General features: G+C 43.0%; 1 protein-coding gene across 1 annotated transcript in view; it reads left to right on the plus strand.

The window, feature by feature from the left end:
• The window catches only part of CBR4 (carbonyl reductase 4), a 17,689-nt gene extending 5,463 nt beyond the window's left edge, over positions 1–12,226 (plus strand). Inside the window, exons 4-5 of the mRNA XM_007457376.1 lie at positions 887–1,021; positions 12,048–12,226. Coding sequence (XP_007457438.1) covers positions 887–1,021; positions 12,048–12,226 — 314 coding nt within the window. The remainder of the gene's footprint in view (positions 1–886; positions 1,022–12,047) is intronic.
• Positions 12,227–13,805: the final 1,579 nt, after the last annotated feature.

The raw sequence follows: 13,805 nt of genomic DNA on the forward strand, positions 1-13,805 counted from the left end.
GGGTCCCCTGCATCGGCAGGCGGACTCCCAAGCACTGCGCCACCAGGGAAGCCCCGGTTAAATATTTTAATATTGGACTTGTTGATTATAATTTGAGAAGTATTTGGAATGGTTTCTTTTTCTAAAATTAAATTACTTTCTCAAAAATTTTCTGAGGCTCTTGATTAATTTTTATATCATAAGTAGAGGTCACTGGTGGAGAAGATTATTTCCCCAGTTTCTCTTCTGCAAGAATTTATTTCCATACAGTTGATACTTGAATTATAAATTATTCTTTCATATTCATGTAAATGAAGCCACCCAAGAATCTTTATAGTAGGTAGTACAGGTTAATACATCACTGAAGGTAACTAAATTGCAATTTTACAGATAGTGTGCAATTGAAACTTTGCTAATTTAGATTGATAGTAGTTGAAATTTCATAAGATTTATCCTCAGATGAACTATTTTTTTTAGGTGGAAATAAATACTTCCTTATGTGTGTGGTAGAATCATAAAATCAGCCTTTATCTGACTTTTTTTTTTTCTGGTTTTAACCTTTTCCTATTGGCAGCCTTTGTAACTACTGTAGAATTTTCGTCATGTTTGTCCTCCTCAGAGATGAGAATGGGTTCCTGTCACTTAATGGATCCGTTCTCAACCCCTGCCTGGCACTCAGGGTTTCCCGTGAGCTTCTTTTGGATCCTGTTTTCTCTGTGTATCTGAGCAGACTCGGACCCTAAGTCTTACTACTCAAATGACAAATGGTCAAATGGTTAGGATTCCTAATTTCAGCAAAGGACAGGGTAGAATAGTTTGTACCTTGTTTATTTACTGTAGAGTATCTGAACATTCAGAATAGTAACCCCATTAATTGGTTTGAATTTGCTCTCATTTCTTTTTCCAGGAAGCATTGCAGGTATAAAAGGCAGTTCTGGCCAGTCTGTGTACAGCGCCAGTAAAGGCGGGCTAGTTGCGTTCTCACGCGCTCTTGCTAAAGAAGTAGCAAGAAGGAAAGTTAGAGTGAATGTAGTTGCACCAGGTAAGCGGGAACTTCTTTTTTCTTTTCATTTATATGCATCTGTGGCTTTTTACAGTAACAGTAAAGACTGTTTTTGTGTCTGTAAGTACGTCATCATCATCAGGCACTTCTCAGAGGTGCTGGGACAGGAGCAGGGGACCTGCACTGTTACTCAGTCCCGGAGCAGCGCCGCCCGGGAGGGCGTGACCTCGGTCTGATGGGATTCAGGGGGCCGGGTTGCTGCATCTGTACTAAAACGACAAGAGAAACTTCTCATTTAAAGTCAGTTGTATTTAAGTTAAGAACTCTGAAGAGCTGAATGTAAGAATTTCAAGTAAGTGGGCTGGGGAGTGCTGGTAGCATACACCCTGCAGGTGAACGGGTCCAAGTTGTGTCCCCTTGGAGAACTGTTTCCATTTTAGTTGTCTTTCTCCTCTTCTTGGGTTGTTTCATTGATTTGCTGCTCACTGGGATACAGTATTTGTTAATTTAGACGTCGTCAGTTTGTCAAAGCAGAACTTTCCAAGTAATGCATCTATTACCTAATGTATTCCATACGTCTAGATTAAAGAAATAACACATCTTTATATCTAAAATATCTGAATAGTTCTATAATACAATGTGCTTTTAATAACAGTGTGAACCAGAGGAGATAATCCAACAAGGCTATGTAGATGATGTCATTTGCACATTTCATGCAGTAATCCCCTACAATAACCGATGTACTGATGACCTCAGAGACACTGCTGGTTCGGTTCCAGGCACTGCAGTAGAGTGCGTGTCACAATAAAGCGAGTCAACAAAGCTTTTGGTTTCCCATTGCACATATAAGCTATGTTTACACTATGCTGTAGTCTATTAAGTGTGCAGTAACACTATATCTATAAAAACAGTGTTCATACCTTAATTGAAAAATACTTTATTGCTAAAAAAATGCTAACCATCATCTGAGCCTTCAGTGGTCAAGTTGTAGTGCTGACATCAAAGATCACTGATTACAGATACCACAGCAAATACAGTAATAATGAAAAAGTTTGAAATATTTTGAGAATGACCAAAATGTGACAGACATGAAGTGAGCAAATGCTATTGGAAAAATGGCGCCAATAGACTTGCTTGATCCAGGGTTGCCCAAAACCTTCCACTTGTAAAAAACGCAGTGTCTGCAAAGCGCAATAAAACGAGGTCTGCCTGTACTGCAGAAAGCCAGTGTTTGTACAGAGAAAGAATGATCAGAGGTCACATGTTTGTTTCCAAAATGGAGAAGACGCCTTTCACTGGGTGTCACTGTGCCCCAGAGAGCTGCCCCGTATTCACGTTAGAATTTCAACACAAAGAAAAATTTGAAGGAGAAAATATATTTTACGCAGGCTCAGGAGGAAGAAACATCTTTTGAAAAGTCACTCTGGGAAGTAGTAGGTTGTAACAGTGATTTTAGCTGTGGTTTTGCCTCTTCAGTGAGTGAAGGGGGCGCTCTGAGGCCTGCTGTGGGATGGTGCGGGGGGCAGTGGTGGCACGTGGTAACAGAAGTGAGGGCACGCACGCCGGCCGTCGCAGGTTCTAGCCCGTGTGCGGGAGGCATTCCTCAGAGAACTCAGGATGCTAAAATCCGACCTGTTTGGGAGTGGCCCACAATGAACGTGGTTAGAGAGGTGGGAATTTAAGGAATCTTCAGGAGTAAAAGTCCTGGGGCCGGGAGGTGGGGGTGGGGGCTCGCAGTAGAGCTGGCCGCCTGTGGAGAATCCATCAGGAACACTGGTGTTCTTGTGAAGCCTGTAGGAAGACCAAGCCAGCAGGGTGCAGGTCACCTGGAAGACAAAGCAAATGTGCTGTGGGCTCGGTACCACGGCAGTCAGAGCCTCCTGGAGAAGGTGAGGGGGGCGTTTCATAAAGTGCACCTGTTCCTTTCACTGGGCTGACTTGAGGCACTCCACACGAGTTGAAAATATTGATGGATTAAATAGGACGCAAAGCCAGTTTAACCTGGTTGGTCTGTTACAGGTAATTGGAAAATATTGAAACAGAATGATGGGAATTATAGTTTAGGTTGCTAAAGGCAACAAGTTGAAATTCTCCAACTTGTGCTAAGACTTTTAAAATAAATTCGAGTGTACAACTTAGAGCTGGTTTGTTGCTTTTCAAATTAGTTGCCCCAGTTTGTAATAATAATAATAAACTTGGTTTATTCCATTTGGTAGCCATCTGCACCCATGAACACAGAGCATTCTACAAATGACTGAAGTCCCATTTTAAACTTGGATTTCCACTGTGTGCCGAGTGACCTTCAGAGCAGAAGGGAGAGGGGGTGGAGTGACTGTGGACACACTCCTTCAAGGCAGAGCTGCAGAACCAGCCTCCGCCTGGACCAGAACAGGCACAGGATTAGGAGGAAAAACTTCTGCTGAAGCGCAATTCAAAAAGGTTAAATTGCCCCAAAGCTCCAGTTTTAGACACACGTCTCCCTTTCTGATGTCCACACGTTTTAAGGCTCCCGGGAGTAACTGAAACAGCCAGCGAGCACGCAGGCGCCAGAAGACAGCGCTGTGGGTGCACGGAGTCCACAGGATGGTGGGGGGCAGGTGCGAGCGCTTCAGAGTATGTACGTGAAAACGTATCAGGTCCTCCCAAACGTGAAAGGTAGAGTCTCCGGGACTGTCCTGTCACCGTCCTGTCGGAATAGGCCAGAACCATTGAGAGTGTGAGTACTAAGTACGGTGCTTCTAAGATGAGTCAGAAACGTACCAGGTAGCGTCCCAACGTGTATAAACCAGTTAAGCACATACAAAGTTAGTACTGGTCCAGTTAGAAATACAAAATGAGAATTATGGAAGCTGCCTCAAATATCTGGGGTTCCACAAATTTACAAGCAGACCTGTGTAACAAAGTAGGCTCTGGTTTTAAGAAAACATTGCGGTTCAGTATTCCAAGCACAGTCTCTGGTCCCAACGGTAACCTCAGAAATCACGTCTCTGGAGAGTAGAACCATTTATATGTTTGTGCAAATTTGCAGATAACAAAATAAACAAAAAAGTAGAAAAGACCTGTCCAAGGCTGACATTTTGTCTGTTTTTTTTTCCAAAAGAGTTGACAAGTCCACGAATTGAGCAGGTTGATATCGGGCTGTTGGTTCTCGTGTGAGTGTGTGGCAGTGGAGCCGGTCCCAAGCTGCTCCCTGGAGGTGTAGACAGAGCTGGGGTGGCTCACAGAGCATGGGGGACACGAGAGCGTGGCAGCATGAGAAAGTGTGCGCTTCGCCCAGCCCAGATGCGTGCCAGAGCGCATGTGCGTGTGCGGGCACGTGCGCACACACACGATTACATATTTGTCAGACACACATTTGTGTGTTTATCTAAAACTTATTAAAATAACTATTGATTATGGCTTTTGCTTTATGGAGAAGGAAGCCGTTAATTAGCCTGTGAATTGATACGCATAGATAAGAGTAGTTTAGAACCTGAATACTTCTAAAATGATTAGAAATAGTTCTAAAATGATTGCAAAAAAAATCAAGTAATGAACTGGTGCCTAGAAAAAAGTTTCTTGTACCTTATATTTTATATAAGATCTTTATTTTAAAATTTTGCACTGATTATGGGATAATGTTAGGTGGACAGGATCTTAGTGATGATTTATTCTAGTCATCTTAACTGTTCAGAAGACTGGGCCCCAAGAGACAGACTGAGTTGCCCAAGGTTCCACAGCTAGTTTTTGGTGGAACTGTTACAAAAGCTTTCTCTTTTGATTGTCAGCTAATAAGGCTTGAAAATTATGGCCCCTTAGATTTGTTTTACATCATTACAAGATTTAGGTCTTTTTGTTCTTTTGCTATTATGTTCTGTCTAAAATACCTGCAATCTTCCAATTTTATAACTTTTACCTTTACATTATTTGCCTTTTGACAAATTACTAGTTGATAAAAATCACCTGAATTAGTTAAGAGACTAATAAAAAGGTGCTAAAACTCAAATCTACATCATCACTCATTAGCTGGTGTGATAGAAGGTTTGGTTAATGGATAGTTGAGGACAGTGAGTGTTCTCCTGTGTCTCTGCCAGTCGCCGTGGGACCTTTGACCCAGCTTGCTGTGGGCACTGGGGCCGGCCCGCTGGGGGCTCGTAAGGAGGAGGCTGAAGTCCACCCTGGCCGCTCTGCTCCGTGGGCCCTAGAGCTGGTGTTGCGTTTGGCACCAGTGCTGAATCAGCAGGGACCAGGGAATTGTTGGAATGTCCTGGCAGGCCTCTTGCTCTGCAGCGTTCCATCGTCCCAATTCATTGTTTAGTCAGAGACCAGCTGAGTTCAAGCATTCCAAATCCATGAACACTTGATAAATGACTTGATTTAGATGCATTCATTTTTGGGGCAAAAAAAAAGAAAAAAAGGAAATCTCAAAGCTGCATTGTGGTCTTGGCACTGCTTTCTGTGTGTGTGTGCTTTGTGCAGCCCGATTGATTTTCGTGTTAGCCGAGTTTAACCATGTATAGAGTAGATGATTTATGGTTTGGGGCAGCATGTATGTGCTTCTCTCTTTTTTAGGGATTGCAGTAGTGTGGGTGATGAATAGTTAACTCTAGGTCACGATGATCTCGAAGCTGGATGGTTTCAGGGTAGTGCAAGTGTTCCTAATCCTGATTCTAATCATTCATTCAGCAGACTTCCTGAGTGTCTCCTGTATGTGAGCGCTGGCAACGCTCCAAAATTACAGACACGAATAAGCTATTTCTGCCACAGGAAAGAAGTACAGTGGGAAAGACAGGTGTATAGACAGATTATTACAGTGCCATGTGATGAGTGCCAAGCAGGCACCCCTGTGACGCTATGGCAACGCTGGAGAAGGAGTGCTTGATTTTGTCAGGGTTAATTAGTTGTCAAGGCAACAGGCTAAATAGTGCAAATCCAGTTTGTATATAAAGGGAAATTTTATGAGTGTTAGGGATGTGTGTTTGTATAGCCTTTCCTAAAGATCTTACTTTCTAGTGCAGTTTACACTGAAGGAAAGAAAAAACCTGTTGGTAAAAAATGTGGACACTGAGTAGGGTGACCTTTATTATCTTGGCTGTAGTGTAATATATTATATTGGCTGCGCTATAAGCATGGTATGAACATGCTTCACTAATTAGAAGCAAAGTACAAGTTGGAATGGTAGCGTCAAATCGAGTCTATGGATTATTAACTTTATTGTAGGTAGTAATTTCAATTAGATTCTTCAGATCCTTTAACGGAGTTGATAAACATCAGAATTGATACGTTTATTTTTAATGTTAGTTTTCCTCGTCACCTGAAAATGGAGTTTCCAATTAAGTTAAAAACAGTTAAAAAGCAAATCATAATAGGAAAAACAAGGGCCAAGCACAGTAATAAATTAGGCTATCATTTGCTGCCTAATATTTTTAACTTTTTAAAGATGCATTAGTTGATAAGTTTGGGTATTACATTAACTATAAATTTCTCATCATGGATAAATGTTACTGTTTGGAAAATATTGAATATGAGAAACAGAATATTTGATAAATTGAAACTGTATTGGGTACAGTGCTTTTTTGTGTGTGGTACGTGGGCCTCTCACTGTTGTGGCCTCTCCCGTTGCAGAGCACAGGCTCCGGATGTGCGGGCTCAGCGGCCGTGGCTCATGGGCCCAGCCGCTCTGCGGCATGTAGGATCTTCCCGGACCGGGGCACGAACCCGCGTCCCCTGCATCGGCAGGCGGACTCTCAACCACTGCGCCACCAGGGAAGCCCAGTACATTGCTTTTAAAAATGTGTTTTCAATAGATAACACAAACATGTACAAAATTCAAAAGTACAAAAAGGCATAGAGTGAAAAGTGAGTCTTCTCTAGCCATTCAGTTCCTTCCTCGGAGGCAACCAACCACAGTCAGCTAGTTCTCTCTGTATTTCATATATAAGTCAGTTGAGCATATATATATATATATACATATATATATATATATATATATATATATATATATGTATATATGACTTTCTGAGGGCTTAAGCCTGGGACGCAGCCTCTCAGACAGCTCCGAGGGGCTGCTCCCAAGAGGTAAGGGGGGAGCCAGGATGTAGAGGAGGTGTTGCAACAAAGGCCAGGTGGTCGGAACATCAAAAGATGACTGTTAATTAAAGAAAACCAGACATCTCAAGTTAAGGAGTTTAGCGCTTTTCTGTGTATGGGAAGATGCAAGAGTCTGGGCTCACTGAAATCATTCCTTTGGTCTGCACCTCAGCTCTCTGGGGCCAGTGTCGTGTGCTTTCCTATCTGTCCCATCCTGAGTCCCCTCAGGGCTCACCATTGGGGGCAGCTGTAGTGGCTTGATGGCTGCAACAGCCTTTGTTTACTTTTTTTTTGGCGCCGAGGCTTATGGGATCTCAGTCCCCAGACCAGGGGTTGAACCCACGCCCCCTGCAGTGGAAGCGCAGAGTCCTAACCACTGGACCACCACTTTGTTTACTGATATGGCAGGCAACATTTTTCATTCACAATACATATTTTTAAGAAAACACAAATTGATCATACTATTCACAGTGTTGTGTACCTTGCTTTACTCAGAGAACAGCCTATTCTGGAGTTGATTCCGTGTGGAGAACTGCTTCAGTTTTTAAAATAACAGCTCCATGGAAATATGACTCGCATACCTCAATTCACACATTTAAAATGTCCAATTCAGTGGGTTTAGTGTAGTCACAGAATTGTTCCATCAGCACCGTGATACATTTGAGAACATCGTATTTTCATCATCCCCAAAGAAACCCTGTAGCCGTGAGCATTCACTCCCCATTTCCCTCCAGTCCCCCAGCCTTTAGCAACCACTCGTCTCCTTTCTGTCCCTGTCGTACGAAGTGTGGTCCTTTGTGACTGCCTCACTGTTTTTAATGGCTGAGTTAAAAGGCAGTAATGTCTGTTTCATGGGTGCACTGTAATTCATTTAACCTGTGCCTCTCCTTGGGCACTTCGGTTGTTTCTGATTTTTGCTGGTCCGACTGGTGATGCAGTGACAGTACTTCTAAGTGATTTATTTTGCACGTGTGTGAGTATATATACGAGTGTCGTCTTGGGACTGAAGCTGCCAGGGCTCAAAGGGTATGTGCCCTTAACATCTGGGCAGATGGCACAGCAGGGGCACCCTAAGTGTTTTGCTCCCTCTCCTCCCTTTCTTTAGTTGCAGAGCTTTTATGTTTACTCCTGGGACAAAGTCTTGCTGGCACATGCTTGCAACAGATACTGCTTTAGGTGCTGTTGTGTGCTGTTCAGTGTGGTGGTGATTTTTTACACTGCTTCCCGGTACACTTTTACAAGCATAATATTAGAACATACAGATTTGTTCTGGTTAAAATCTTGGTCTAGATTTTGGCAACAGCCTTGTTTTATCTCCCTAAAAAAGTGTCTTGGATTATTTTAATTCCTTCTAGGTCCTAGGAACTTATATCAGAGAATGGACATCTAAGCAGAGAGCCATATTAGACAGTGCACATCCCACAGCTGGTAGTACTGGTGTCTAAAACTGGCTGAAGTCCTGGCGTCTTATTTAAATATAAGCTCTCTGCTGTATATCAAAATATTCAAAACTAAAACAGTGACCAAGTCATATGGAAGTGAGATGCTGTTCATTTATACTCTATAGGTAGCCAAAAATGGGTCAAGGAAGTGCATTTCCTTGGGAGCTGACCAAATATAAGCTCTCACTGGATGAGAACCACACACTTGCGTTTCTGAGAAAGAGATTCCTGTTCCTAAAGAGCTCCTATCTTTCAGAAGTTTACTGAGCGTGCCATCACGGATGTGGAACTGCAGCAGCGGTGTCCTGTTCTCAGTTAGCCGAGCGCCTCTTGCTCAGTTCTCTCTGGCTTAAGGAGTGACAGCTTTGCAGCCCGCCGAAACCTCTAACTCCCATAGGTGATCTACAGTGACACCATCTGTGGACAGTGGCACCAACTGGTAGTTTGTAATTTTTATAACCCAGCTTGAAAGGTGTTGTAAATATATATGTAGTAAAGTGAAATTTCCACAGCTTTATAAATAAAGTGGGAGAATGCTATGGGAGAGTGTCCTCTGGAGCCGAGGAGAGATCATAAATTGGGAAACAACACAAGCACAAAAATGGGTGTGTGCAATGTTTACAAACGACTAATATCTCTGCTCAGGTCCCACGAGATTTGATAGAGAGTCTAGGAGACTTTATATGCAGTGCCCTGGTTGTGGCTATATTTATAATTCAGGATCGTGTAATTCATGAGCTGTAGCATAAAATGATAGTGAAATTTGGTAGAGCCTGGACTACTTTATCACTAGAGACTAGCTTCATGGCTTTTTTTGGATTTCTGATAAATTAGGGGACGATATATGTGGATTTGAAGAAGCTGCAGGTAGAGTTTTAGTTTTAGTAAAACTGCTCTGCGTGAGGCTGTAGTGGTGGATACATGATGAGCTGCATCTGTCAGAACATAGACCTGTCCAACCCAAAGGGCTTCCCCTGGGGTAAACCATGACTTCACTTAATAGCGTATGAGTGTTGGTTCACCAGACGCAGTGCGCTAAGGCAGGGTGTTAATAATTGCGGGGTGCAGGGGGAAGGCAGTGTTTTATGAGGTATGTGAGGACTCCCTCACTTTCTGATCAGTTTTTTTGTAAACCTAAAGCTGCTCTAAAAAATAAAGTCTATTAATTTAAGAAGGAAAAAAAAAAGGCTGCTGACAGAGGACGGTGCACGCGTTTGGGACAGGTTCCTGCTCTCTGTATCCGACATCATGGTCCAGGAGGAGAAGCCAGCGTTGGGGACGGCTTCTCTCCCTCTCAGCCTGGCCTCCGCCCCCCACTGCACTTGTAGGCTTTCAGCGCAGGTTCCAGCGCTGGCCGGCAGCTGTGCTGTGAGGCCTGTCTTTTTGTCCAGCTGTCTGTTCCCAGTGGGAGAGGCCATGGAACTCCCCCTGTGAAATGACGCCCTGATCCTCCACTCGGTGGGAGCAGTGGAGGGAGAGCCGGCCCGCGGGGCGGGGGCCTGAGCAGCCTGACGCTGTGCTGGACCCGCGGGCTCCGCTCTCTCCTCGACAGATCTGAGCCCTCACGGACATGAGTCCAGGCCGTGGTGTCGGACGAGGCCTGTCTCCTGTCAGAAGCACGCGTGTGTCAGTGTCTGCCGCGGTGGCTGGCTCCCGTGGCTGGCTCTGGAGGACCAGGTCTGTCCCACGGCCGCATCTCAGTGGCAGAGGCCTGTCTGCCTCCTCGCCGTTTCACTGCCTGAATCTCCCTTCCTGTCTGCAGTCTGCCTTTCCGCACCTCGCGCGCTATTCCAGATCTGCCTTTTTCCCAGGGTGAAAACACTTGTGGTGGCCTCTCACAGACAGTGTGGCCTTACATTCCCCCAGAAGCTGGGCACCTCAGTTCCCTTCAGCACAGCCTGAGTAACAACCCGGATGAGCATCCACCGGTGCTTGCTGAACAGGAGCTCTTCCAGTCACGCGGCTGCAGTGTAAGAACTGAGGGCCTTTGAGGGGAAATACGACGACCCGTGACGAGGCATACCTTCATCCTGGAGTCGTAGCTATGTAGAGCTGAAGTCTGCCATTCTCAGTCTACTGCCCCTGTTTTACGAGACAGGAGCAGCCTGCAGTTTAGATGGTGCATGCTGCCCAGCTGTTAGCTTGCAGAGTACAGCAGAGTGGGGGACGGAAGCTAGTGGGGGATGTCCTCACCCAGTGCCCTGCTTGCCACGAAATGCCACCTCTGAGAAGACGTCAGCAGAGCCACCTAGAAGTTGAGCTAACCGGTAGTCACGAGGTCTTTCTTGCAGCGCGTTTTTACTGTAGTTTATTGAGGTCTGTTTTGTTTTTCAAGATTAAAATGCATCATTGGTTTTCTGCGGAGGGTTGACAGTTAGTGGGGAAATATTTTATGCCAATTTTGCTAGAATTCAAAACAACCTTAGAGTAAATAATTGTATCATGAACTCTTTGAGAAGTTGACCTGGATATTTAAATGTTAGATTCGTGATTTATTCAGTCGACGTTGTAAGCATGTGAAGTGCGTTCTCTTCCTGATTCACTTTCTGAGGCACCTTTGACCCTGAAGTGTATCCAAGAGGCTTCGGATCCAGGAGCCCTGCGACCCTGCTTGTTGGGTAGCCGCAGCTCATGCAGTACTGGGATCTTCCTGTAGGTGGAGCTCTGCTCACAGCGCACCCATGACGCGGTTTCATCACAGCTGTACTTTGCCTTCTTTTTTTAAGTCTAAATGATGAGTAGCATACAGAACACTGATTATAGAAGTTATTGGTAATATGTATTCATATGTATCAGACTAATCTCACAATATTTCCTTAATAGATATGCAGTGCTTCTGTGCTATGAACCATTTAGAACTGGTGCTCCATATATTATGTCACTTTAACTACAGCTCTTGCTACGTGAGAACATGTTCTCTGCAAGCCTTATTGCACACAGCACTGCCGTGTTAACTTTAAAATTTTCTGTGTATACTTGCATCAGGATTGGATAATTCCATTAGAGTTTTTTCTTATAGGAACATTGGAAATGCTGGTCTTTCTAATCATCAGCTATCTTAGATATAGCACATGAAACTAATTTTTGTCAGAACTGCCAAATCAGGTCATGTGACCATGTTTGTGATGCTTTCCTTCCCTCTACTTCCCCACTCCACCTCTAATCAAGTGAAAATTAATCACTTGTGTGGTTCTTTGTGTTCACCTCTATCAGGATATTCGCCCAAGTTCCTTTTGTTATAATTAGGGGTGCAAGTGAGTGTTTCCTCCCTAGGTTACAGGTTCCTTAGGAATGGAATTTTTATTCATGTTTATATCTATCCAATCATATTGTGCTACGAGTTGGGTCAAATATTTTAATGTTCAGTAAATGTTCATTGGGTTAAATTGAATAAAAAATGAGTACTTGGTTACTGATTGCTAGCAAAACTCTGTATTTCCTAAACAAGGTTTATTAATCATCTCAAATTTTCAGCAGCGAATTTATTTTTATTTTTTTGAAATTGAGCAAGTGTCTTCCCTTTTCAACTAAATGAGCAAACATTTCTCTTTCAGGATTTGTTCATACAGATATGACGAAAGACTTGAAAGAAGAACATTTAAAGAAAAACATCCCTCTTGGGAGGTTTGGAGACCCCCTTGATGTGGCCCATGCAGTCGTGTTTCTTTTAGAGTCTCCGTACATTACAGGGCACGTCCTGGTGGTGGACGGAGGCTTGCAGCTCACCATGTAGCCGACTGATATAGCTATTATTAGAGTCAAGGGCATACACTGTTATACCTTCATTCGCTAATCAAACCTACTGATGCTACAAATGTTGATTTCCATCTTTATATGAATATGTCTGTAGAGGACAGTATGTGACCAGCTGTGCTTTCTAAATGACACATACCTTCCAGGCTGCAGCAGTGTTAGTGTATAGTCGCCCCTCAGTACCCACAGGGATCTGCCCTAGGAGCCCCAGAGTCTTCAGATGCTTCGGTCCCTTACATACCGCAGCCTCCACAGTATTTGCATATAACCTACGTATACTTTAAATCATCTTTAGATTATGCATAATACCTAACACAGTGTCAGTGCTGTGTAAATAATTGAAGTACACTGGAAATGCAGCTTATTCTTGGAATTTGGGGAATTTTTAGAAAATATTTTCTATCCGTGGTTGGTTGAATATGGATGTGGAAGTCATGGATGCGGAGGGCTGACTGTATAGGCATTTTTCAAGTGATATAAACGTTAATTTATACATTTTGTGGCAAAAGTGGGAAAAATTATATGGTCTAATTGTCATTAGTTGTTTCGTTGTATCAGGTTGAATACTACAGAAGTTAACCTTGGAGGCCATTGCCAAAGTAAGAGTATTTACAGGGCATGGGTAGGTGTCAGTGCCTTAGCAGCCCTGCTAGAGTTAAGTATCCCTTTTGCCCCTCGGACAGTCATTTGATTTACAGGTTGAAAATGAATGTGGAGTTTGGTTTCTTTGTGTGGCATTGCTCCTCCTTGAGCCACTGGGCACAATAAACTGCAATTGCAGGTGTGGACAGTTGACCCATCCTGTGGAAATTCTCAAAGATGGTGAGGGTTAACCCTTACTGTTTTAATACCTGGTACAGTTGTGAGCTGCATAGATCTCATCAACTTAGGAAGCAGAAGTGTTTTGTCTTTTGTTTTTGTTTGTTTTGATTTTTTAAATCCACAAAAACAGTGTAGGAGGCTACTTAAAAACAGCAATAATAATATTCTTGCCTGACATTTTAGAAAACTAATAATTATGAGAACCATAAATAAGTAAATACGCAGTAACAGTGAGTTAAATGTCTTTACAAGGAACAGGTTAAGTATTAGTCTTAAAAGAAGATGTTTGCCTGAGATTAGAAATGAAGACACAAACTGAGTGAAAACATCAGATGATGTCTATTTTGCGCTGAACTGTTTTGTGGGGAATACCGTGATCATTTTAAATGTCACTGGATTCATGTTGATTTTTATAATTTGTCATTTTAAAATGTTTTAAATATTTATTGCACCTTAAACAGCAATCTTTTTACAGTTTTATCGGAGCCGAAATGATTTTATGTAAACATTTAATTTTGTATTGAAAGTCGGTGCAAACGTATTAATAGGATATATTAAATAAATGCAGAGTAATAAAAGTAAAATAACAGTCAAATCTGTGTTCCAAATCAAGATTCCTGATTCCTTAAAAATTCTTTTGCACTGATCTTCAAAATAGCCTTCTTTACTTCGAGAAGTCTGTTTAGGACGTGAGCAAGCCAGTTAAGTGTAAGTTACTGTTGTAACCGGACGGTCTG

The sequence above is a fragment of the Lipotes vexillifer genome, unplaced genomic scaffold, assembly GCF_000442215.2.
Source record: "Lipotes vexillifer unplaced genomic scaffold, Lipotes_vexillifer_v1.1 scaffold668, whole genome shotgun sequence".
Classification (NCBI taxonomy): domain Eukaryota; kingdom Metazoa; phylum Chordata; class Mammalia; order Artiodactyla; family Lipotidae; genus Lipotes; species Lipotes vexillifer.